We start from the raw sequence: 25,848 nt of genomic DNA on the forward strand, positions 1-25,848 counted from the left end.
AAAGAAGCCATCAACTAACACCTAGTAGCAAGCCAGTCTACAGACTAAGCAGTTGGTGGTGTGCACAATAAACCTATCCAATAACAAATGCAAAAAAATATTCTTGCCTGTTCTTTTCCATTAGTTTTTTTGGGGTCTCTTGGTCTTGGCATTAAATGTCATTGGTCTCAGTATTTCTCATCATCTGACTCTTTTCATTTGTGGTTTGGTTTCTATGTAAAGTATATTTTAGAGGATATCCGAATGATTGATATACATTTTATTTCTGAGCCCAGGCATGCTAAGATATCTTCTGTATTTCCCACCATGTAGTTGTCCTTAGCTTTCTACCCCTGTGTTTTTAATACCTTTTAGGCCTTTTTCTTTACTGGTTCGCTAAAACCCATCGTTTGCCTTTTGATTAGTGGTGCTGCCATTTTTTTGCCATCCTTTTTGTTGTCCTTCTAGTGCCTGAGACCTATCCTTACTTTTAATTTCAGGCCTACAATGGTTGAACATCGAAGCACCTCTTTACCTGCACAAAGACCTGCGTGGCAAAGTGGTAGTGCTGGACTTCTTCACTTACTGCTGCATCAACTGCATGCATCTGCTGCCTGACCTGCACGCACTGGAGCACCAGTACTCCGACAAAGGTATGTGTGCCTTCGCCTGCTCAAAATAGCAACCTCTGGCATGGCCACTCGGCCTGGAGCCTAGTCACTTGTCTTCTGTGCGCACTCGGCTCTGGCAAAGCTTCAGGTCTCTTTGAAATGCTCCCCTAATCTACAGGACTGCTTGTTCTCTCCCAGCACTTTTAAATGGCTTGGATTGCGTTGACATTCCTTCTGCGTCACTTTGGGCGTCACATTAGGAAAAGATGTGCCCAGAATGGCCCACTCCTCTGTAACTGCTTTCAGGCCACAAACTGTACGAAAAATGCTGGTGGTCGGCTGATGTCCTAGAACACACAGGGCACTACACCTCTTGCTATAAGCCTGCTTCTTATTATTTAATGGTGTTGGGAGGTTAGATGTGCCAAGAATCTTTTTCTGCAGACTGGCGATGCTGCTTTAAATGAAGACTCTTTTCTGATTCAATGGTAAATATGAGATCTACTGTGATTCGTGTGCGACATTCAAATGCGACTCCCTTGTGTGGCTGTACAAGCGCCCGTTTCAAGGTTAAGCTCTTTGTGGACACTCTTTGGAGCTGCTCTGCAACTTACCAGTGTGTTCGGTTATTTATGAATTTATTAAGCCACACGCACGTTCAAAGAACCCCTTTGGAAATTGCTTCCAATATAGGGGTGAAATGTTATAAAAATTCATAGTAGTGCTCTCATAGTATTTTAATCTAATTTTAATGGTACATAGCAAACATTTTATTCACTATTTCACCCGCTTCCTGTGATTTCATGAGTGGAGACAGCCGTTTTACTGTTTTAGAATAGCTTGTTACTTCATGTATTTCTGGAAAAGGTATTTTTTGTGCAGAACTTCACCTCAAAACCACACGCAACTCTCTTGCTGTGTAATAGAGGTTGAACTTTTATTAGCAATGTTCTTTTCCATATAGTCTCACAAGATGGCGAAAGGGTAAGTCTCTCTAGGCCTGATTCATAAAGTGGCTTCATTTTCGCTCGGAAATGTACATGTAAAACACCAGAGAAAGGGAAAAACAAGGGTGCTGCACGCATTTATTCATTAGCAAATCTCTCTTTTGGGTTTTGGGGGTTCTAGGGTAGGATCCCTGCCTAAGGAGGGGCACACTAACAAGCTTCGGAGGCTGTGGGGATTGGAAAACCTTTGGCAGGAACATTCCCACCATTTAAATGGTCAATGAGTAAATTCAATTTCTTGGTTGGAATGGAGAAGGCACACCCCCATAATCGATGATGGGCATAGGGAAATAGGGTTTCTCCACCAGAACAAATTCTTTCCCCAGGGACTGAAATAACATTTAGAAAAGCAAATGCATTTGTGTGGCATATCTTTGTATGAGGAATTGGCCACGCATGGGAGTAACATGGAATTCAAATACTTCTCCAGGGAAACTGCAATTGTTGCAGATTTTGGGAGGAGTCCTCCTATCCTTCGGAATATCCAAGACAGTCAAAAATGTATTCCAATCCCAGGTGTACGCCAATAGGGTTAAATGTCCAAGTTTCTTTTCTGGATCTGTTCCTCTGTAAGAATCACACTATTCTCGCCATGAACATGTAGCGTTTCTCTCTCTAAAAGGTATCCAGTAGGGGAGTTGCTGCTACATTCAGGTAAGTTGCACAAGACAGCACTTACCTTTAATCTATAGAAAAGGAAAACTGCATGAAGTATGTCCTTTGACGGGTCACCAATAGACGTCAACTTGATGAAGCTGCGCTAAATCCTGAATAGCCTCCTGAACTTCAAAGACACCTCCCATACCAGCCAAGGTGTCCGTTCTCTCAAGATGTGTTTAATACTTCTAAGTTTCCTCTCACGTAGAAACAGCGACCTGCACCGATAGCGCAACTCGCATACCATACAGCTATGGCGGAAAAATATTAGACAACTTGTTTAAATACAGAGATGGAATGCAGAGGATTTAACACGTAAAGGAGTCTCTTTAGTCTTTTATGGTTCCTGTGAACTTCTACTTTGCCCTCTTCATTTATAGATAATTTGGTCCTATCATGAGGAGCATGCCCGTGTGAACTCTCACTCCATGGTTTGCACCTCGGTTTCATGGTTGTGTAGCTTGGAGCACAGTTGTGACTGTGGGAAGATGGCATAAACTGATAGTAGAGCTGGGGATACATCAACAATGAAACATTGCAAATGCAATAAATGTTGGTCATTCCAATTGTATACTTCACAAGGGGAGCACCAGATATCATAAAATAAATGGGGAATGGAAGCTTCTCCGTGTGGCGAGGTGGGCTAGGTCTCACCTGGGTTTTTCTCCACCGCTCTGGGGGTTTGAAAATGTGCTTCACCACTGCACAGAGACATTGCTGTAGAGATACAGACTCTTGCACTGACGGTAGAAATAAAAATCAAACCGCACAGCATTTCCAGCAGAGAGCTCTCCAGCCTTATCGTGTTGGCTCGTGCACGTTGCTATGACAAAGAGCCAGAAGATGACTGCGGTCCACGTTCTGCCCATCAGATACCACTCATTTGTACTGGTTAGAACACTTACGCACCAGCACTGCATCTGCAGCCCATTGACACTAGATAGATCTCTCTGCCTTTGTCATTGTGGAAGTCAGTGACCTTTGGCACAACTGATCACGAGATGTTGTTTAATCACTTTCAGGGTCTTCTTGTTTATGCAGAAATCGACCCAATGGATGCTTCTTCATTACCAGGTATCACCTGGGACATTTGGCATTGAGATACTATCGAAGCCGGCGCTATCTGCCATTTTGTTCCATATTTGGATCTTGCGAGATCCTATTGTGTATGGAAATGAACAGACTGTATTCTTATTATTCCAAATTGAGAGAATAATGTTGCCTTGCCTCGTGCTAGATGAGTTCAGACCCGGGTAAACGCAAGTTCCTATGGTTTAATGGTAGTTCAGTTATCCACTCTGTACTTTGAGCACAGACCAGTGGCGGTGCGTCCATTGGGGGCGTTGGGGCGTTGCCCCACTAGCCATGGACGTCCCGCCGCTGGTGCCAACAACATGCATAAGATAATTCAAACACATTTCTTTCAAATAAATCAAAGCGCACTGACGAACCCGGCAGAATCGGGCATTTGCTTATGGAAGTGGGCCGTGGGGGGCGGGGTTGTGGGAGAGTGAGTGACAGCGCCAGAGAGCGTAAGCAGCTGCAGCGGGGTCGGGGTGACTGCGCATGTGACAGCCAGGAGTACTCATAATTGAGACTGGCCTGCGCATGCTTACAACTATTAGACCTCGCCCCCCTCTCCCCCTAAGCACTGAGACACTGGCAGGGCCCGGTCTCATTATGGGCAGATTTTCTCCTGCTCGGAGGCCAATCCTGGCGCAGTGGCACTGTTAAGGCTGCACCAGGATTGGCTGAGTAGACAGCAGCAGGGTCAGGATCATGGTGTCGCGCGTGGGTGTTTGTTGCTGTACAGTATGGCCAATCACATATGGCTATAGCAAGCCATGTCGTGGTGATTGGCCATTTCTGTAAGCTGCAGTGACGTGCAGCGCGTGGCGCACCAGTGCCACAACTTAGTCAACAAGTAGTGATAGTGAAACTGAAAGTCAGTAGACCAGAACAGTACTGAGTAAGTCCAGTCGTCAGTCGTCGATCCATCCGGAGAGCGCGTGACTCCTGACTCGTCGTCGTGATATGGTAGGTAATGTTATGCTGCTGCTTCTTTCTTTACACCCTCCTGTCGCACTGTTGAAGCCCTTTTAGTAATCTTGATAGCATGTACGAATGTACGTACGGTATGAGTGAGAAGTGGGCTATATATACCTATGTGTACACAATGGGGTTGAGGTGAGGGCATGCAGATCAAGATTTAAAGAACTTTGTTAAAGGGCGTGGTGTAACCAAGCGCGGGAATGCAAACAGGTCAGACTCTGATGTATTCATTCACAAGCAGTTTATGACACTATGCCCGAAGTGCCGTGGGTCGTGCCTTCGACTTCCGTCTTGTAAGTTAGCACGGTTTCTGTACCAAGAAGATAATCGATGAGGTTCCAGCTCGGCTCATCTGTTATATGCCAGAGTTAAATGTTGGTGTGGTAGACGAAATAGCCTGCTCGTAAACGTGCTCTGACGAGTTCTTGTAAGGAAACCAAGGGTCGTCTGAAGAGATTGTTTATCCTTAGGCTCACTTCTGTTTTGTGTGTTTTTTATGTGCATAGTTTTGCTGTGCCCTGTTCCGTATAGTGTGTATGACTCCACCAAGGAAAGTCGCACTGGAACTAATTTAATGCAAGCCACATATTGCAGGGAGTGAGCATTTCGAGTGAGATTGAACAGCACCAAAGAGTATTATTTCCCCCGACCCCTTGCAGCCACGATCGTGTTGCGATTTAAAAAAAAATCTTGTGCAGCTTTCATGTGTAGATATGCTGAGGCTTTCTTATTCCGCCGTGGGCTTTTTGATGTATTGTATATCTATGGAAGATTCAATCATCAAACTCGGTCAACAGTGCACCAAAGAAGGCAGCCATTAGGGCGGGCGGATTGGCGTACAGTTTGAAAACCTACCTCTGGCATACTATACCCGAGCCCGACTAGCTGCACTGTATCGGACGGGAAGCTGTACATGATCAGTAGGGATGCCGCCAGAAGTGTGCCAGTGTGGCCTTTAATAGATGACTCATTAACCAACAGAAATGGGATTATACACAGACCCAAAAAAAGACCACATTTTCCATCTGGAACTAGGTGTTTGCTGTAAACCTCAAGGGTCCATGCATTTTCACAGTGCTGATTCATAGATCTCCGTGGGCAGTGCATCAGATTCTACTAGTACCCAAGTGTAAGCTGTGGGTCACAAGTTCGATTCCCAGGAACATAGCGAAACGGTGCATGTATTTTGGCACATCTGTTGGATGCTGGTGATTTTTAAACTTCCGTAAAGGTCTCCGTAATATGCGCTTTATTTAAGATGCTGGATCACGTGCTTTACAATTAAGGTTCATGCAGAAATACATCACTACCGTAACGTTTTTACTAATGAAAAATGCTGGACCGTTTTGAATAAGTATATCTGAGGGAGAAGTGGCAGCATATAACTAATTCTACATTTGGAAAGTATTTATTTCTCATGCATATGTGTATTTGAAAACTGACACTGCACTGAAGGCATTTGAGTAAATAGCAACACCTGAAATGATTCAACTGTAGGTTAATGTAATTAAAATGTAAAGAAATCCTCTGTACGTCTACCAATAATTGTGAAGTGATGGCATGCAGCACTGCACTGTGTTTCTATTCAATGTACAGCATGGACTAAGATGTGTAACCTTGAGGAAGAATGTGAACAGGATGTGGGATTAGTTATGTGTATTTGGTGGCTGGTTTGCAGTACATGTTGGGCTTACTGATGGGCACAAGGAATGGAGGATAGGAGGCAAATAGTGGTCTAGTAAGTGGTGAGGGTTTCCGGGAGTAGATCGGAGGAGCAGTGGAGAATGAGCATTACTGGATGGGATGATGCTGTGGGAAACTCTCCTTTGGCCACATCTCTTTGGCAGAGGTTCACATATCCTGTACTTGGACATTTCCTTTATCAGCTCTTATATCTTTACTAAAACATTTAACAGGTTAATACCAGTAGCTGTTCCTAAAAATGTTAATGCTGAGCATATTGTGGTTGAAGTCCTAATTCTAAACTCGTTGAATGCCTATGGAAGATCTTTCACTCACCAAGCAATATATCTTGGTTCTTTCTGCCCTACCACTCAGAAATGTCACCAGCCGCCACTGGCACAGACCTACACATTCTGCCAGCCCGCAGCTGCATTACTTTGAGCACAGACCTACACATTTAGCCAGCTCGCATCTGCATTACTTTGAGCACAGACCTACACATTTAGCCAGCTCGCATCTGCATTACTTTGAGCACAGACCTACACATTTAGCCAGCTCGTAGCTGCATTACTTTGAGCACAGACCTACACATTCAGTCAGCTCGCAGCTGCATTACTTTGAGCACAAACCTACACATTCTGCCAGCTCGCAGCTGCATTACTTTGAGCACAGACCTACACATTCTGCCAGCTCGCAGCTGCATTACTTTGAGCACAGACCTACACATTTAGCCAGCTCGCATCTGCATTACTTTGAGCACAGACCTACACATTCAGCCAGCTCGTAGCTGCATTACTTTGAGCACAGACCTACACATTCAGCCAGCTCGCAGCTGCATTACTTTGAGCACAGACCTACACATTCAGCCAGCTCGCAGCTGCATTACTTTGAGCACAGACCTACACATTCAGCCAGCTCGCAGCTGCATTAGTGTTGAGGTGCGTTTATATTTTAAAGGGTCCATCCAGTGTGGAGAAAAGAAGAGTTATTCCCGCCCAGTTTTGTGTTATAAAGGGGATAGCAGGTACGACACTGTTTAAATAAAGAAATAAGCGCATTCTTTAAAAACAGCATGGAGTGGACACTTCATTGCTGGCCAGGGTCAAACTAACCACCAAAGAACTTTTGCTCCCAAGCAAACATGTGGAATTTCCGGCCGTGAGATTCTACTTTGCAGATTGCGCAAGGCAGAGTTAATTACAGCCCAATACAACGTGTTAGATCTCTAACTATCACCTACAAAAGGCATTCTCGATTTTTTGGGGCGGATGTCATGTACTGGGGTTTTGAGACTTACTGTGACATCATTCATCAGAGGGTCCTGCTCTGTTCTTCATTGCATGGTTTCTTCCAGTGCTCAAGTCCTAAAAAAGAAGGGGGGGCTCACCAAGTTAGGAAGAATATGGGTGACATCATTGCACGTAAGATCTCCCCAAGTGACAAAAGCAAAAGAACAGATGATGGACGGAATACTGAACAATGCAAATATTCACCCCCAGTCACTGTTTTTTTGCTCACCACGCTGCCCCACTTTGGACCCAGCCATATGCAAATCAGTCTTCACTCTGCTCCGCATGGGAACGGTCCAGCCCGAACTGCCAAGCCGGGTCCTCCCTGGACTGGAAACCAGCATCCTGGGACCGGTTTCAGGGTATCACCCCCAATCAGTCAGACTAGCTTGAATCCAATGGCACAGTGAGCACAGGACCCATGTCTAGTTGATGAGGGGTGATACCCCGAAACTGGTCTTGATTCTTGTAATGATAAGATCACTCTGGGTAATAATGTTTTTGCTGGAAAGATCTGTGTTTTGCCTAGTCCTAGTTTTGAATCAAAGTAGCACTGAAGGCTAATATGTCTCCTACAAAAGCATATTATGCAACACACAGATGACAGATCTTTATTTTATGTAGATGGGTAAGTCTCTTACTTCTTTTAACCCAGAGATCCTTTTGTTACTTGCAGTTCATACATTTTAATACTTCTTATATAGCATAGTTCGGTGTAAAGGACATGTGGTTCCTACATCTGTAACCCTCACTATCTTATGTAACACATCCTTTATATTGATGCACACACCAGTGCTTAATTTGAGCCGGTGGTTTCGGGTGCGCAGCACTGGTACTTAATCATCAATACTGGTGCTTTTCATGAGCATCAGTAAAGGACACACTAATTTGTGGTAGGCACGGGTAGGTTACTTGATTTGCCCAGAATCACAGGATATTGAGCAAACGCTGAGATAGAACCTGCTCCCCAGCTCCAGAGTCGGCAGCTCTGGCACTCCACCACAACCTCTTCCCTACTTTCATGGTTAGTAGTTAGTTCTGTTTTAGGTGCGCTAACAGGAAAAATGGTCTGGTGCAAGAAGCTGCCTCCTGATTAGAGCCCCGCATTTATGTTTTTACCAATTAACTATTGGTACACACATATGAATGATTGCCAATGTATAAACTGTACATGTGATGTAAAGTGCTCTGACAACCTGCATTGGGATGAGTAGTGTTAAAGCACTATAAAATAAATTTTAAAATGGTGGTATTAAAATTTGTATTTGCGTAAATATTGGGATGACCAACACATCTAACATTCTTACAGTGCATGCATATCTCTTATATACAGGGGCTAAACCAAGTCAAAAGCCTTTCTTTCTCAAGTACCAGTAAAGTGATAGGCTGCGTTCCTTTGTTTCCCCTCCTTTGCATCTAGATGTGAAGCTCCTAATAGCTCCCAAAAGGAACAATTGATGGACAGAATGCAGAACAATGTCATACTTTCACCCCAGTATAGACATCTGGGCCTAAATACATCGTTTTTTTGCTCACCATGCCATTCCAGTTTGGACCCAGCCATATGCAAATCAGTCTTGACCCTGCGCCCAATAGGAACAGTCCAGCCTGAACTGCCAGGCCAGGCCCTCCCTGGACTGGAAACAAGCATCCTAGGACTGGTTTTGGGCTTTCAGCCCTCATCAGCCAGGATAGCTTGACTCCAGTGGCATGGAGAGCACGGGACTCACGTCCGAGCATACCCGTCCCACTTGGGGTGAAAAATGTAAATTGATACTTGTATAGCGCACTACTCACCCGCAAGGGTCTCAAGGCGCTTGTACGAATACCGCTGTGGAAACCATCCTGGCTTTCCCTGTGAGGCGTCCACTCCTGGGCACCCCCAAGGTGGAGGCCAGGCATCCTTAGCGTTGTGGGGGCCGTTGTGGAGATTAAGCAAGCTATTGCCCAGAGTTGCAGAGTGGGACTCCTTGATTGGAATAGGCACAGAGGCGAGAATTATCAGGTCCGTGGAATTTTGAGCCCAAGACCCGCCAAGGCGGGGAATTGAACCCTGGCCCCGGGCTAGACGTCTGCATCAGGGTCTTCCGCTCTAATCTTTGAGCCACACTTCTCCACAAACATTCACCCCAGTACAGAGACCTGGGCCTAAATCCATTGTTTTTTTGCTCACCATGCCATTCCAGTTTGGACCCAGCCATATGCAAATCAGTCTTGACCCTGCGCCCAATGGGAACAGTTCAGCCCGAACTGCAAGGCCAGGTCCTCCCTGGACTGGAAACAAGCATCCTAGTACCGGTTTCGAAAGCTCCCAGCCAGGATATACCAACAAAAAGAGGTCTGATGGCCCCTTAATTCCGTATTTTGTTTTGGGTAAAGCTGGAATCTGATAAGCCCCTTTCCCACCTGCACTTTCCTGCTCATAACAAAAATAGACAACGTGCAGGCACTGCCGAAAGTGTCCCATTGTCAGAAAATTACACCGGAACGAGCTAAGCATATTTGTGTGAATTGGTTGAGAAGTAGGAAAGGAGCTGACACTGCGGTTAAAGTGGCCAGCTTTGCAGTAGGGTGGACGACCTCTACTCTCAGAAAATAGTGAGTTGACGGTGTATACCCTTTGTCTACCCTCGTCTCATGTCCTGGTTTCTTCTCTGTGCTACAAGTTTATCATTTAAATCTACATGGGAGGCCCTTTGTTGAGGTGCTACATATATGATTCCTCCTTCGTCCGCTTAAAATAAGGTTTGGGTTACCAGTAACATGTCTTTTTTTTTTTCAAAATGTAATGTTTCCCTTTTGTTTTTTCGAGTGTTTTACCTTGATACATTGTGTAATGTATTCATGTTTAACTTGTACCTCAGAGTGCTAATTTTCGGATGACCAATAAACTGAACAGAAATGTAAAATATTACAGAGTGGGAGTGCTGAGCTCTTCAAAATTATGGTATGAATTAAAAAAAAAAAACCTTTTGTGCCTCATACTATGAGTAGGACAAAGAAGTCAAAGGTGCTTATTTACTGGCCAGAAGCTTACAAGAAGTGTTAGATGGGGCCGCAGTGACGCATCTCAGGCGGTTTGTAAGTGGAACGCATTCCACAACCCTGCCCACTCGTGGGTGCAGTTTTATTCGGACGGTTCAGTCTCCGTGGACGTTTTGTTTCAGTGCTGTGGTCCAGGGTTACTTTTTGGTGCCCAGTTTAACTGGTGGGTGCAGTGGCCGTATTCCTAATGTATTATTGTTTTTCTCTTGCCTCTTAAACGCAGGTTGCATCTGCATTCATATGTACTGTTTTCGCCTAATACTCAAATACTGCTTCTTGCATCAGATTAGTGTCTGCAGTCGAACAAGCAAAGGTACTGCCCAACTCACCCAAGAGTTGAGTAAGTGCACAAACCTGGAAGGCATACCCGTCTCTGTGCTGGCACCAGCTCCAGGGAGTTATCTTAGATCATTAGAAATCCCATCAGGAACAACAGACTTTGCTATGCATCTAGCCAGGCCATCCACTCCGGAGTAATTACTCATTGACTCGCATTACAAATGTCATGCAACAAAACCCAGTGCATTAATTCATGTGTAACGCCTTATGGATACCCTTGTCTTACTAACAACTTACTCTCGACTGAAAATGTAATGTCAAATGCAGGGCAAAGTAAACATAAAATGATAATAAGAGAATGTCACTATGATTTAATTTTTAGTCTGCCTGTAAACTTCGACTTAGGGCATGGTGGGCTGGGCCCGCGTGATGCCAGCAGGTGGAGGAGTGGTGACTGCACTATAAGTGCGCATGACAGTTTGAGCAGCCGCGTTGAGCCGGCCAAACCGTCATGCGCACTCTGCATGTTCTCCACCGCTGTATTGTACAGCCTGGGTGGTGAACATGCACAGGCTCCCAGTCCAGGGCTGGACTGGCCATAGCGGGCACCCGGCGTTTCCTCAGTAGGCCACTAGGGTGAGGGCCGGTTTTAGGCCCCTGGGGGGCTGTTACTGTTACCTGGGTCGGCAATATCGCTCGCGGTAACAAAATCGTCCGAAACCGGCCCTTGCAAACTGCTCGACTGCACTCCCCCTCACGGGGGGGGGGGGGGGGGGGGGGGGGGGGGGGGGGCAGCTAAGCAATTTGCCAGGGACGGTTTCTGTTCCCATGCTGGCCCTGTCCCAGTCCCTCTCTGAGTGCCGATCCGTGGCGCTCAGACTAATCACAACGCTGCTGTAAGGCAGTGTTGTGATTGGCTACGGGATCCTGGGTGCTTCCAGGAGGAAGGATGCAGCGCAGACATTGGAGAGGTGGCGGCTGGCGACTGACAGGTCTTTTTTTAAATTTAAATTTCTACCTGCCCCGTCCCCCCGCCACCGTGCCCCACTAGTCACCACTGGAAAAATTGATATTTTAGCACAGAAGTCATGTATAAGATGGGAAGAGAGGTACTTTAGTAACGAAGTCAAGATCAGAGTTCTAGCCTTGCCTTAGATTGTGAATCTATGACACTAAACGCATGTGTGTAATGTAAAAAATTGAAATACAAATGTGCAAATCCCGTGATATACATAATCTTACATCTGCTACACTCCTTTAATGTACAGCACTTTTGTTTTCCAGCTAGGTTAGTGGCGCATAAATGCTAGTCCTGAATGATCATCATCGTGCCTGGGCTAGTAGCTCTGTGTTAAATTATATCCCTGCTTATGTGTGCAATTTATCCCATATCACGCCATGTTCGGCCAAGCCGCGCCACTGAATGTACATTTCTCTTCCATACACACCAGAACCACGGGAGGAGACGGGTGTTTTTTCACTTCTTGGTCTCACGCTACAAGCAATGCGACCCAATAAGCTTGACTAAGGTGGCAGAAATTCAAACAATGTGCTACTTTGACAAGCACAAGCGCCTCTGACATTCCTCAGGGCGCTGTAGGCATGGGAGGGTTGCATAAGGGCCGATGGGAGAGCCGAGCCCGTGCCACTCGGGGCCTGTTATCTAGAACCGCCAACCGACCATCTCAAAGTGCAGCTGGAGGCCCAGGAAGTTGCGTGCCACCTTCCAGCCATATCAGATACTTCTTTGTCCTTATCTTTGGCTGGGCTATTTCTACCTCCAAAGTGACACTCGCGAGTTTATTTTGGACCACTAAAGATAGACGTTTCATGTTACAAGTATTCCAAAAATGTCCTATCCTATTAATAAAGTGTGAAAGCGAGTAGCATGCCTTAAGCACAAGAGTAGTGCTGTAACATTTACAGCCGTGCCGAACGGGAACTTAAAAATAAATGCAAATATGTATTCACCGTTGCAGCTTCTTAAACAATATGAACCTATGGTCATTTCCTTTGACTGCCAGTGGAGGTTCTTTAAGACCTGAGTGGAAGTGGTGGTAAGAAGGACTCCTTTCTAATACCAAGTGGCCAGCCACCCCAATGTTAAACGTAGAGGTCAATTGAAGTGAGCGAAGAGGAAGTATCCTAACTATGAACTTCGACCTCAGCTCGTCATGCAACTCCATAGATTCGCATCCTCGGTATGTGTATGTGAAATAGGAGTCACGAGTTAGTCACAGAAGCTGCCAGGTCCCTAAAGAAAGCCAATGATAATAAAACAGTTGATGAATAAAAATGGGGGGAATTACCTGCAATCACTTTGCACACGTGTGTCTTCCTGTTATTGTAATTTGAAACTACGTGTCCTGGATTCAAATGCTGAGGGAGTTGAGTCTGTGCTACCAGTCTGGGAGGCCTCAATGTTATATATAGGTCATGAATGAAAATCTCCTCGGAAGGGGCAGGCTGGGAAAATAATGCACACATCGGAAGTGCACTGACCGTTGGAGCAGAGTTTAACAGATTAGTCATACTCTACAGGTGTGCCTCCATATGGTTTCTGACTGCTTATAATACTAACTCAAATTAGCCTCTCTTATGCAAGAAGTTGTTACCACTCAAATATCAGTATTAAATATATGTTAAGTCCTGGCAAGGTTTTTGAGAGGGCGATCATCAATCCAGTTTCAGAGGAATATAAATAACTGAACCCGTTTCAGGAGCATTTATATAACGTAACCAGTCACTCTCCAAATGGTCGATCATGCTGTTTATATTCTGGACACCTGTGACCCATGCTAGCTTGCCACCTTGACCACACGGCAGATTCTTAGAAACCCTTAAAAATCATTTAGTATTACAGATGATGGTGGTTCCTTTCCTATTTTATGGGCTGCACCAGAAAATTCAAAATACGAGTCATTTTCCAAAGAATTTGATTTTAGTTCCTTCATTTTCTTATTGTGCTCCACCAGGAAGCAAATAATGCACTGCTGTATCTAAATGTTATCTTCCCTCATTTCTTAATTTCTTAGAAGATTTCCCTAATATCTTAGAAGACAGAGTTAATTCTGATTGGCTCCAATCACTCTCGGACCTCATTTTCTAAACTGACTGACCCCAGAATTCCTGTCTATGCATTTCCCCCTATAATTCAAATTGTGCTGAATCGAAAGTCCTTTTAGGTCTTCCTATGAAAACATTGACTAAAGTGGTCCAGTACCCTCTAACGCTAATCAGGGATATGAGACATTTTATCTTATGGTTTTCATTTTAAATGATAATGGCATGCCGGAAACCAGAGTGTCTCTATTGAAAGTTGCACTACATTTTGCGACACACCTGGACAGTAGTTCCCACTGCTTTGAGAACAACATCCCAGTCCTGAAGCCACTGAACTTGCTTTCACTTGAAGCCAGTTTCACATTCAAATCGGTATGTGTGGCCTACAATGCAGCCCATGTATTCTCATCCATTTGATTGCATTTGAAAATTCAGACACTTCAGTTACAATTAACTCCGTTAAGTACCGAAAACATGATAACATTGGAAATTACATAGTTGAGATCAGGCACCGTATCCCATATTGAATGATAACTGTTCTGATCAATGCATCTCACCATAGTGTTGGGATATTGTCTGCTAGGAGCAATGCGCCTCCACTAAAATAAGCTATAATTCCAGCTCACAATCTAAAGAAAAACTGAATAGTTTTAATATTTTGTTTTGTAAAGCGGATTCTACCCCATATTATCTCACAGTTTTATTTTCACAGCTCTATGTGGGTAGGAAGGCTGAATCTCACAGCATACTGTGCTTAAGAACTTGTAAAAGTCTTGGAACGTTTCCTTTTTGAAATATCCCTTCCTCATCCCCCAAGACCCGATACAAGGGCAAAAGCACCATTTGAGGCTAAAGTGATGGATAAGATATTTAATATAGTGCTTGGAGTCCTGGAAGACTGCTACAACTTTAATTATTGCTGAGGGGATCACCAGTCCAGGTTTGTATTCTGGCAAAGGTATGCCACTCCCTGCGGTAGATCTCAAGTAAGACCTATCCTAAAGCTGTTAAATGCCAATTTGACATGCTGGTTGCTCCTTAACAGAGGTCCAATTTTAAACACACATTTAAATATAGCTTTCATTTTTCCATATCAATTTCTGTGAAAACTTGCATATTTGATTCCACTATAAAAAGCACGTTTTTTCATTCTAATATAGTTTGGTTGGAACAAAACCAACAACATGACTACAAAGATATGACCCCCGTGAAGAAGTTCCTAATTATGAAAAGAAACGTGTTGACTAATCTATTGAAGTTAATTTCGGCTGGACTTCAATGATAATTGTGGAAATAATATACGTCTGGAATTAAGAAGCATCTAACCCAACAACTGAAGTCAAAGACTGATTCGATATAAAACGTGTGTAATTAATTGGATTCATGTAGAGAATATATCTCCCTGGAGGTATACATCTGATAATTTCAATGGTGCATCAGAATAGGAGTATCTTGCAGCCGTGTGCGGGAGATTCTGCACCACTGAGACAAGTGATACATAGATGGAACAAGTTTGGTGAGCAGAGATTTTTGCCAAAGCTGAATTGTTATAAACCAATTACTGGATCCATTTCGTTTTTCATTTATTTAACCTTTTTCTAAAGGGCAACTGCACCAATGGTATTAGTGTGCTTCACATGAAAAACACAGATACATCACAGTAATCGAACAGATGGATTAGCAGTAGGTTAAAATACCATATGTGTTTGTGGTCTGGCAAAGGCATATGATTTTGTTGGACTAGTAAGGTTGCATTTATCAAAACATTTAAAGACTGGGAGAACAGAATGGGTTTCCAGTGATAGAAGTTTGAGCTGAGTGTTACTTTTGTACATACAGAAAAATGTTTTTTTAAATGTTTCTTGACAGATAGGAGCGTGACTTGAGTGCTGAGTTATGATGGAAGTGAGTTCCATAAGCTAGTTTCTGTTCCACTGAAGGCTTGATTCACAGCTTGAGATGTCCTGAACTTTAAACATTTTTACCTTTCTGCCATGGTTTAACAATGTCAGGCTTGAGCTCTAGTTGCTGGTTCCGTTGACTTACTTTTTAAACACTTATACTTATTTTTCTTCTTTTGATCTCTTCCTTTCAGTGTTATCATTTTTTGTGATATCTGTACATTAATTTTTACTTTTCTTTGATATAAAACCTCTGTCTGACTGTTTAAGTTCTTCAGCTAATTTATTCTACTCCTACATGATTTCTTGTTGTCTCGCACCCTCCTGTCAGAGGTCAGTTACAGTTTCGTAAATGGTACACAAAACCGCGCAGGTGGCAAAGGCCCAGGCAACGAAATTGAAAGTTTCTTCAAAGCGAACCTCCAAAGTGAGAATTCCTTTCTGAGAAATAAAAAAGAAATGTCCCTGAAGCAGGGAGAGATTTCACTCAACACGTTTGGACATTTCACCTTTTCTTGCCCGTGGCTGCCATAACTCGCTCAGTGGTCTCAGCAGAAAAAGTGAATGTTAGAAGGCATCCCCTAAATAAGTGGGCTCTCTGATGTTAATTATAAGCAACCCTGCGGTGGATTGCCGCTGACTAAAGGTTTTTGACAACAGAGCCAGCTGAGGCTTTGCTGAAATAAACTAGGCTTTGGATTGCGCCTGTAAAGGTCATAGGTCCTCACTCGTGGGACTTCCACGCCAATTTTCCACATCCACACCACACAGGAATCGGCCTTTGGTCCACGCTTAATGTTTAGGTCGAGCCTAGACGTGCAATCAATGCGAAGCATTGATTGCTCTCTGCTCGACAACTATTGTCACCCGTTTCTGGGAATGTAGACACGAGTCAGACGCGCGCTTTTCCATTCTCAGATTTGACCGCGGGAGCGCGCTTCTGAGACGCGCTTGCGCAGACGCACACACAGCCCCTGCTTTCGCTTGGCTCGCATGCACTAACGGCGCACACACACACACACAGCCAGCCCCAACCCACCTGCACACACACACAGGCGCGCGCACACATACACACGCTGCTGCCCCCCTGCACACACACACATACAGACAGGCACACACAGACACGCACGCATACACACGCCGCCGCCCCCTACCCCCCCTGCACACACACACACACACATACCCCCACCCCATGCACCGGGAGATCTGCCATACCCCTGAATCGGTACTTACTAGTTAGGGGCCGGAGCGGTCAGCGGAATCTCCGCCTCTTCCTCCTCGTACTCCGGCCGTCTAGAGAGTCAGGCTCCTCCGGGTGGAGGAGGCTGTGGTGGGAAGGCGGGCCCGGCTTCAGGGGAAGGACCGATAGGATCATATACCGCTGGGGAAGAAGGTGTCGAGAGTGGCTGCAAAACCGGCAGCTTCCCCCAGACCGGGGGCGCATCCCCGCCAGCCTCCGCTAACATCGCAGGGAGCGGCGGTTGCAGGCCCCCAGCGTAGGAAACAGGCCCCGCATTGCACACACTGGGCGGGGGGCACTACCAGGAGTGGAGTCTTCCAAACGGAAGAGGAAAAGGGGACGAGACCCACGACGCGCAACACGGCACAGGGAGGCGGTGCGCGCCTGGCCTCTGTGGCTGCCTGGAACGTGTGCGCGCGCTCCCCAGCCTGGCGCGAGCTCACCTCCTTCTGGCTACTAGCTGTGCGTGCACTGTCCCAGCCGCCGCGGTCCCAGCGGGCCGCCTCTCCTCTCAGCTGGATTCGCTGCCGGGGGCGGGGGCGTGGTGGGGGCGGTTCATAGGTTCTATCTGCCTTCCCCGTTGAAAAAGAGGGCTCTTCCCATTATTTTCATGTCCGGACTTGTTATTTTTTTATACTCAACATGTGTATAGCACACTGCTGCCACTTTTGCATTCTCGAGTCGAATCGCTCACTCAATCATATTTTGTTTCAAACACTGGAGCAACCTTTCACGGTTGGAAGTGTGCGTGGTTGCAATGTGGCTAATCAGCATGGGAATGTTAAGGTGGCCTCTAAAACATTCTATGTGCTACGTCAACACGTGCAGATTGATTGTGCTCTTAAGCTTAAGGGCCTAATCAAGGCTTTATCAATCCTGCAATATGAACGTCACAGGCTCGATTACAGAAGTAGGCCTGCACATTGATTGTGTAAATTGTGCACCCACTCATTAGCATTAGCACGGGGTGGGCTTATAAGCAGATCCTCATGTAATACCCCATTCCTTAGAATGCAGAATAACATGCTATAGCCATTCCGATTTCTGCAAAAGCATATTATACTCAACATTTGTATAGCGCACTGCTGCCACTTTTGCATTCTCGAGTCGAATCGCTCACACAATCATATTTCGTTTCAAACACTGGAGCAACCTTGCACGTTTGGAAGTGTGCGTGGTTGCAATGTGGCTAATCAGCATGGGAATGTTAAGGTGGCCTCTAGAACATTCTAAGTGGTACATCAACGCGTGCAGATTGATGGTGCTCTTAAGCTTAAGGGCCTAATCAAGGCTTTATCAATTCTGCAATATGAACGTCACGGGCTCAATTACAGCAGTAGGCCTGCACATTGATTGTGTAAATTGTGCACCCACTCATTAGCATTAGCACAGGGTGGGCTAATAAGCAGATCCTCATGTAATACCCCATTCCTTAGAATGCAGAATAACATGCTATAGCCATTCCGATGTCTGCAAAAGCTCATATTTGCTCTTTTGTCCTGTCATTTGCACAAGGTTTGACTTGTTTAGTTACAAGAGCAAATTTGCTCCTGACTTTAAGCTATTGCCATTATAAATTACAATAACTTTTATTTAAGTATTAATTATTTAAAAAAATTACAAGCCATTGTTATTTGTAATATCAGTACATCTAAGTCACGTAAATACAAAACATGTTGCATTACAAATTCTATAGGTGTCACATTTGCAAAAATTAAAAATATTGGCATTGTAAATGACAAAGCTATTAATTTCGCTATTTTCAAAACCAACACATAAATAAAACAAGCATTAGAAATGCAATCGGGCTCGGATTTATTTGAGTTTGAGCTAATGGCATTGTAAATGGTAATGTATTTTTGCTAAGTGTTATGGAGTGTGTTAATGTGGTGGTGGTGGTAGTGGTAGTACTGGTGGTGGTGGTACTAGTAGTACTGGCGGTGGTGGTAGTACTGTTGGTGGTGGTAGTGGTAGTACTGGTGGGTGTAGTAGTGGTAGTACTGGTGGCTGTAGTAGTGGTAGTACTGGTGGTGGTAGTACTGGTAGTACTGATGGTGGTAGTACTGGTGATGGTGGTGGTACTGGTAGTGGTAGTACTGGTGGTGGTGGTACTGGTAGTGGTAGTACTGGTGGTGGTGGTACTGGTAGTACTGGTGGTGGTACTGGTAGTGGTAGTAATGGTAGTACTGGAGGTGGTGGTACTGGTAATGGTAGTACTGTTGGTGGTAGTACAGGTGGTGGTAGTACTGGTAGTGGTGGTACTGGTGGTGGTGGTGGTACTGGTAGCGGGAGTACTGGTGGTGGTGGTACTGGTAGCAGTAGCATTGGTGGTGGTGTTACTGCTGCCCATAATACTGTTAGTGGTAGTACTGGTGGTGGTAGTGGTACTGGTGGTGGTAGTACTGGTGGTGGTAGTGGTACTGGTTGTGGTAGTACTGCTACTGGTAGTACTGGTGGTGGTGGTAGTACTGTTGGTGGTGGTACTGGTAGTACTGGTGGCTGTAGTACTGGTAGTACTGGTGGCTGTAGTAGTGGTAGTACTGGTGGTGGTAGTACTGGTAGTACTGATGGTGGTAGTACTGGTAGTACTGGCCACTCTGCACTCACCGCCACTCTGCACTCACCGCCACTCTGCACTCACCGCCACTCTGCAGTCACCGCCACTCTGCACTCACCGCCACTCTGCAGTCACCGCCACTCTGCACTCACCGCCACTCTGCAGTCACCGCCACTCTGCACTCACCGCCACTCTGCACTCACCGCCACTCTGCAGTCACCGCCACTCTGAAGTCACCGCCACTCTGCAGTCACCGCCACTCTGCAGTCACCGCCACTCTGCAGTCACCGCCACTCTGCAGTCACCGCCACTCTGCAGTCACCGCCACTCTGCAGTCAGCGCCACTCTGCAGTCACCGCCACTCTGCACTTACCGCCACTCTGCACTCACCGCCACTCTGCACTCACCGCCACTCTGCACTCACTACTTTACTCACTACTCTACTCCTGTGTCAGTTTTCTGATGTTAGTGTGAGCCTCCCTTCTATGTCAGTGTACCAGCCTTAGAGCCCCATGTGACGTAATTGTCTCCTTATAAACTGCTTATTACATACTAAGTAAGCTTAGAAGAAGTAACAATATGGATGACCACTGGGGGTTGGGGAAAAGGGGTAAAGGATAAAGATGGAGAGTTCAGGTGATCTAAAAAATGGACCAGGGGTGATAAATATTTTAGGTAAGAAACTTGAAAAAAAGTGGAAAGTAAAGGGCAAATTTACTAAATGTTAGCGCAACTGATCCCAGCAATCAATGTTTCTGTGTGCGTGGTTCAATTGAGAGAGAAATATTGGCGAGCTATATTTACTAAAAAAGGCCTGTTCCTGCATTCTCCCACTGCACTGCTCCATGATGCACAAGCAGGCACCATTGTGCAAAGGTGTGTGTGTGTGTGTGTGTGTGTACGCGTGTGCGTGTGCGTGTGATGGTGTGAAAACTAGATCTGATGCATGTGATTCTCTACATTGCTGGCCGGCTGTTCATGCACACACAGAGCTGAAGGGAAAAAAAACACAGCAGTGCACACGCTCCCAGCACCATCTGCCTTCAATTACCGGCACCTCGGACAGCTGGTAATTGAGGATTTATGTATTCTTCTGCGCGTGTTTCTTAAAAAGTACTGTGACTGCCCTTGAAGCTACAGGAAACTTCTTTCAATTATCTCTGCCGTGAACGCGGCACTCTGACAGCTCCTGCAATGGTGAACGCGCTCCCACCATCTGCATTGCATTACACGGGCACTCTGACAGCTCCTAATTAAGATTAATAAGTCTTCCGTGCACGTAACCGCACACTTTATGCCATGAAACTGAAATAAATGACGGACGAAAAGTAAATATAGCCTCTCACGTAAGGCTACTAAATAGACAGCACAGCGAAGACGAATCACTAGGCAGATGCCATAAAAAACGCGGCGCGCACTAAGGAATGTGCCAGCCTGGACCCCTTTCAGAATTCTTTTTTTTTTCGAATACATAAGAGCTCGGAAGCTCCGCCCCACTTCGTGGTGACGTAGGCCCGAGCCATAAAAAATTTAATTTACAACACCAATAGCTCAAACTTTCCTACTGCGAGACCTATTGCATTGCAAATGCTTGTTTTGCTTTTGGCGGTGACACAATGACACCAATGATCTTGGAGCGATTCTTAGGGGATGCATTTTAGTTTAGAAAGCGGACCTTGCTGAGCTCACCTAAGATTTGAAGTAACCTGTAGGAGAGTAGGGTCTGCTATCCTATGGTCACCCCAATTTTTGCTTTTTGCTTCACTGGTTTTCGACTTACTGAGGCTGTGGGCCTGCTAATCAGACCCCCAGCCTGCTGTTCTCTCTCTAAATTTATAATACATGTGCTATAGGTACATACCACAATTGGAAATGGACTCCTTGTCAGCCCCTGTACCATGCACTATAGGTGCTCAGGGCATAGGTGCCACCAAGGCCTACCAGGGGCTGAAGCATAGCTTTTGCCACCCCTGGCTGGTTCTTAAATTGACACAACTGGCTGATCACTCAGCTGGGGCAAGTGGGTGTAATCACCCCTTGCTTAGATATAGTATACCTATATCTAAACCTATATCTGGACACATATATAGCCTGTGAGCCACTCCTATGGAAGGCCTCATCAATCCTGGAGGCAGAGTGCGTGGTTTTATGTGAGATGGAGCTCTGGCATGAGCTGAGCCTGTCTGCAGCTGTCGGGAACAACTCCCTAAGCTGATCCGGGATAATGCCATACATATACTCTTAAGCGCCTTATAATCCTCGCGGTTATATAGCAACTTTGGTTTGGCTTTATCAAAACATGTCGTGTAAGGTGTCATACGAATTGGAATACTACCCCCTCGCCAGTTCTGGCGACGGGGGTAGCATTCCACCCTTCTAGAGGGATAAGACATGTTACTTTACTGAAACGCGGTTGATTTAAAATGAGCCTCAGATCCACAAAATGGATGCCCCTGCCACAGACACGGGTCTGGCCTCCTGCTGCTGACCGAAACTCAGCATATGGTGGCCTGGACAAAGGGTTTCCTGTCGCAGGGCGGTGTCAAACCACCCCAGACAGGAGATAGTGGATTGTAGTAGGGAGGTTTCAAAGAAACCAGACACTGCCTGGGGAGCACAAGGCTGCCCCTTGCATAATCCGGCCAAACCGGTTCTGGGGCCTCCCAGCCCCTGTCCCAGCGCGGCCAGGATCAAAGGAAAGGGGTGTAACCACCCCCTTCCTGGGTCCCACCCATAGGAGGGGACCTAGCAGGATGTCCAACCCCCCAGATTCGAATAAGAGGGGGAGCAGTGCCAATGCAACTCAGATCATCCTGAAGAAACATAAGAAACGAATTCTGGACCCTTCGACTTTCTACACGACGTGAGAAGACTGAAGAATCTCCCTTGTGGTCAAGGAGTGACCACCCTGTGCAAACAGGTACCATCCAGCCCTCGACCCTTGCTTTGTTGCAGTCCCCGCCGGGACTCGAGCGACAGAGATCGACGAGATCAAGCTTGCCTGCCTTCTCCCTGCCCGATCCACAGTCCCTGCAGAGCTGAGACCCGTGGAGGCGACCGGAAGCGTGGGGCACGCCATCTTGAAAAGGCCACGAGACGCTGACCGTGCAGTCCACGAGTGACCCTCGAAGCTGTACACCAGGGTTTGAGAAGCCCCAGCCCCGAGCTCCACTTGCACCAAAGCTCACCCCTCCACACTCGACGAGTGCTGCGTGGGGCCCTTCTGCTTGTGTTGGCTCGACGCGTTGGCCCGGTCACTTGCCAGCTGGCTTGTGGCCCCTGTGCCGACGAAAACTGAAATACGACTTGTTTTTCTGGTTGCTCCAGATCTGCACCGGCTCCTGTGAAAAGGAGCCCCCACTCTGACCTTCCTGGTTCGAGTGATAAGCAATCTCCCGGTTCCGCGTGGATTGCTTTTGCCAAGTGCTGTTTGCTGCAATCTTGAAGCCGACGGTGCTGACGGCGAGAGCCTACGTGGGACAGATCGTGACCTGCTCCTGGACGTCGCAGATGCCCCAGAGCCCACGTGACAGCGGAGAGAAGCCTATCGACAACCACCTGATTGCGCCCGACATTGCCTGGTTCCGTCCTGGTTCCACCCTGGTCACTGCTGAGTGACCCAGACTCTGTCCCCTCTGCTTTCAGGTACTTTTCTACTTCGATCCACCCTTGGATCGCACCGGACACTTCTGCTTCACATCGCCTGCAGCTGCAACAGCTTCAAGCACCAAGAACCTGCGTGACAGAACCCGACGCCACTTCGACCCTGTGCACCCACGGCCTGTGGGTGAGGTAACTTTGCAACGCCGGTGTTCTTACACTGGTACACACCTCTAGGGTCTGTGTCTAAAGTTTTGTTCCTCTAGGTTCAGCGGAAGTATCTTTTAATTCACTTTATCCAACTTTTACGCACTATTGACTTTGCATTGGTGCGAGCTGCACTTTCCGTGCTGCACCCGTCTCCTGTGGGCTACTCCCAACTTCAGCATTGCTAGTCCTGACTGCTCCCAGCGAATCTCTAGGCCCTAGGCCTAACCATTGTTCGATAAGTGTTCCTTATACCACTTTTTTAGTATATGGTCTGAGTGGCCACCCGCCCTCATCCATAATTGTGCAACTTTATATGTTTTACTGTGCTTTTGATTTAACGCTTGTGCCCCTTTCCTCATAAAGAGTACTGGGGAGTAATTTAGAAATAAATACATATATCTTTACAATATATACTTGTGTGGTGTCCTTTCATTTGATTACAGGATTGTATGTGGTAAAACAGCTCGCTTAACACGACCTCTTAAGTTAAGCCTTTAAGGCTGCTTAGTCCATGCTACCACTAGGATAGCTTGTCTAACAAGGTTGACTTACAACCTGACATCTTTGGGGTTTGTTTGGACTGATACCCAGTGGTTCCAGAATTGGAAACACTACATATCAGGCCAACTTCTCACATTGGTGTGCAGCGGTGCGGATTTGAGCTTGCTGTTTGTTTTACCAGTGCAATCTTTATCAAATTGAAAGATCACATCAAGTACCTCTAGGTACATATAAATCAAAAGCTTAGCATATTAAGTTCTACTGAACTTAGTAGTTGTAGATTAAAGGGATTAGCACACCCTGACTACAACTCACTAGCAAGGTACAGTAGGAAAACACTTAGTGTAGGTAAGTGCATCACTTACACCTCACTAGCAGTCATGTCTGATACAGATAGAGCCTCAGGCTCTGCTCCTGTAATAGTTGATCCTATAGGGACAACATCCAGATATGACAACCTTAGCCACAAAGACCTGAGTGCCTTGTGCACAGCCAGGGGGCTAAAAAAGGGCAGAGGCCCTACCATTCCTTCCCTAGTAGCTCTCCTAGAAAAGGATGACTTAGATAAGGTGAGTCAGGCTCCCTTAGAAACAGGTGAAGGGATACACTCCCCTGAGAATGAGGATCTTCCTGAAGATGAAGTAGAGGAGGAGGAAGAAGAGGAAGAGGAAGGCTCTGATTTAGAAGAGCCTGAAGATCAGGATCAGAGGGGAAACCAGGTACAGGTTGCCAGGCTTAACCAGGCCAACTTGAACCTACATGAGAATGGAGAGGGCCAGCACCACTCCAGGTCTCATAACCAAATTCTCCCAGGTAACAGGAGGGTGAGATCTCAATCAAGGGACTCTCATCTTTCTAGTGCCTCAAGAGAATCTCAAAGAGGGATGACTCCCTCCCAGAGAAAAGAGCATAGGGCCAGGATGAGGGCTGTCCAACTCCAAATAGAAAGGGAAGAGGTAGCCTTGGCTCAAGCTAAACTTGCTTTAGCAAGAGAAAGAAAATTGTGTGGCTTAGATGCCACTGGTGGCAGCAAAGTTCCTAAAGAAAAAGACAGGGCCTATGACAATAGAAACCTGACAAAAATTGTGCCCCCCTACAAGGAAGGGGATGATATCCACAAATGGATGACTGCTCTTGAGAGGGCCTGCATGGTACAGCAGGTCCCTGAGGACCAGTGGGCAGCAATTTTATGGTACTCCTTTTCTGAGAAAGGGAGGGACAGGCTCCTCACTGTTAGACCTGAGGATGCCAAAAACTACTCTGTTCTGAAGAGTGCTCTTATTGAAGGGTTTGGCCTAACCACTGAGCAATACAGGTTGTTGTTCAGAGATACCCAAAAAGCACAGACTCAGGACTGGACTGATTTTGTAGATTGTGCCACTAAGGCTCTGGAGGGTTGGCTGCAGGGAAGTAAAGTTTCAGACTATACAGGATTGTACAATCTTATGATGAGAGAGCAGATCCTTAATAACTGTCAGAACCAGCTGTTGCATCAATACCTTGTTGACTCTGATTTGACCTCTCCCCAAGAATTGGGAAAGAAGGCAGACAAATGGGTCAGAACAAGGATTAAGCAGAAAAACCAGAACCAAGGTGACCAGAAGAAAACAGACCAGAAGGGTGGGAATCAGAAAGATAAAGAAAAGGACCAGAAGTCTTCAGGCCCCCAAACTAGCAATAAGGAGGGGGGTTCCCAAAATGGAAACAAGAAAAAGAAGAATGATGGCCCAAAGAAACCTTGGTGTAATACCTGCAAATCAGTTTCACACTGGGGCAGTGAATGCACTAAGAAAAATCCAGTCCCCACCACTGCAGCTCCTAAAGCACCTGCACCCCCTAGTACAGTTAGCAGTGGTGGTACACAGCCAAAGGGTTTAGTAGGGTTGACCCTGGGTACTGAGGTGGAATCTGGCCTAGTCAGAATCCCCACACAGGCAGTTCTCCTATATGATGTGGACTTATCTTTGACCACTGCAGTAAGCCCCAGTAACCTGGGCAAATATAGGCAGACTCCCTTAATCAATGAGAAACTGGCTCAGGCCTACAGGGACACTTGTGCCAGTGTCACTATGGTGACACCTGACTTTGTGGACCCTGGTCAGATTGTACTAGGTGAAAGTTACCTAGTGACCAATGCAAGCAACTCCACTACTTCACATAGTGTGGCTGTTGTG

At 46.1% G+C, this 25,848-nt stretch overlaps 1 protein-coding gene across 1 annotated transcript in view; it reads left to right on the top strand.

Moving 5' to 3' along the window:
• Positions 1 to 25,848, top strand: part of NHLRC2 (NHL repeat containing 2) — a 1,046,453-nt gene that overhangs the window by 195,458 nt on the left and 825,147 nt on the right. Inside the window, exon 2 of the mRNA XM_086922864.1 lies at positions 480 to 632. Coding sequence (XP_086778990.1) covers positions 480 to 632 — 153 coding nt within the window. The remainder of the gene's footprint in view (positions 1 to 479; positions 633 to 25,848) is intronic.

This window comes from Lissotriton vulgaris, chromosome 5 (assembly GCF_964263255.1).
Source record: "Lissotriton vulgaris chromosome 5, aLisVul1.2, whole genome shotgun sequence".
Lineage (NCBI taxonomy): Eukaryota > Metazoa > Chordata > Amphibia > Caudata > Salamandridae > Lissotriton > Lissotriton vulgaris.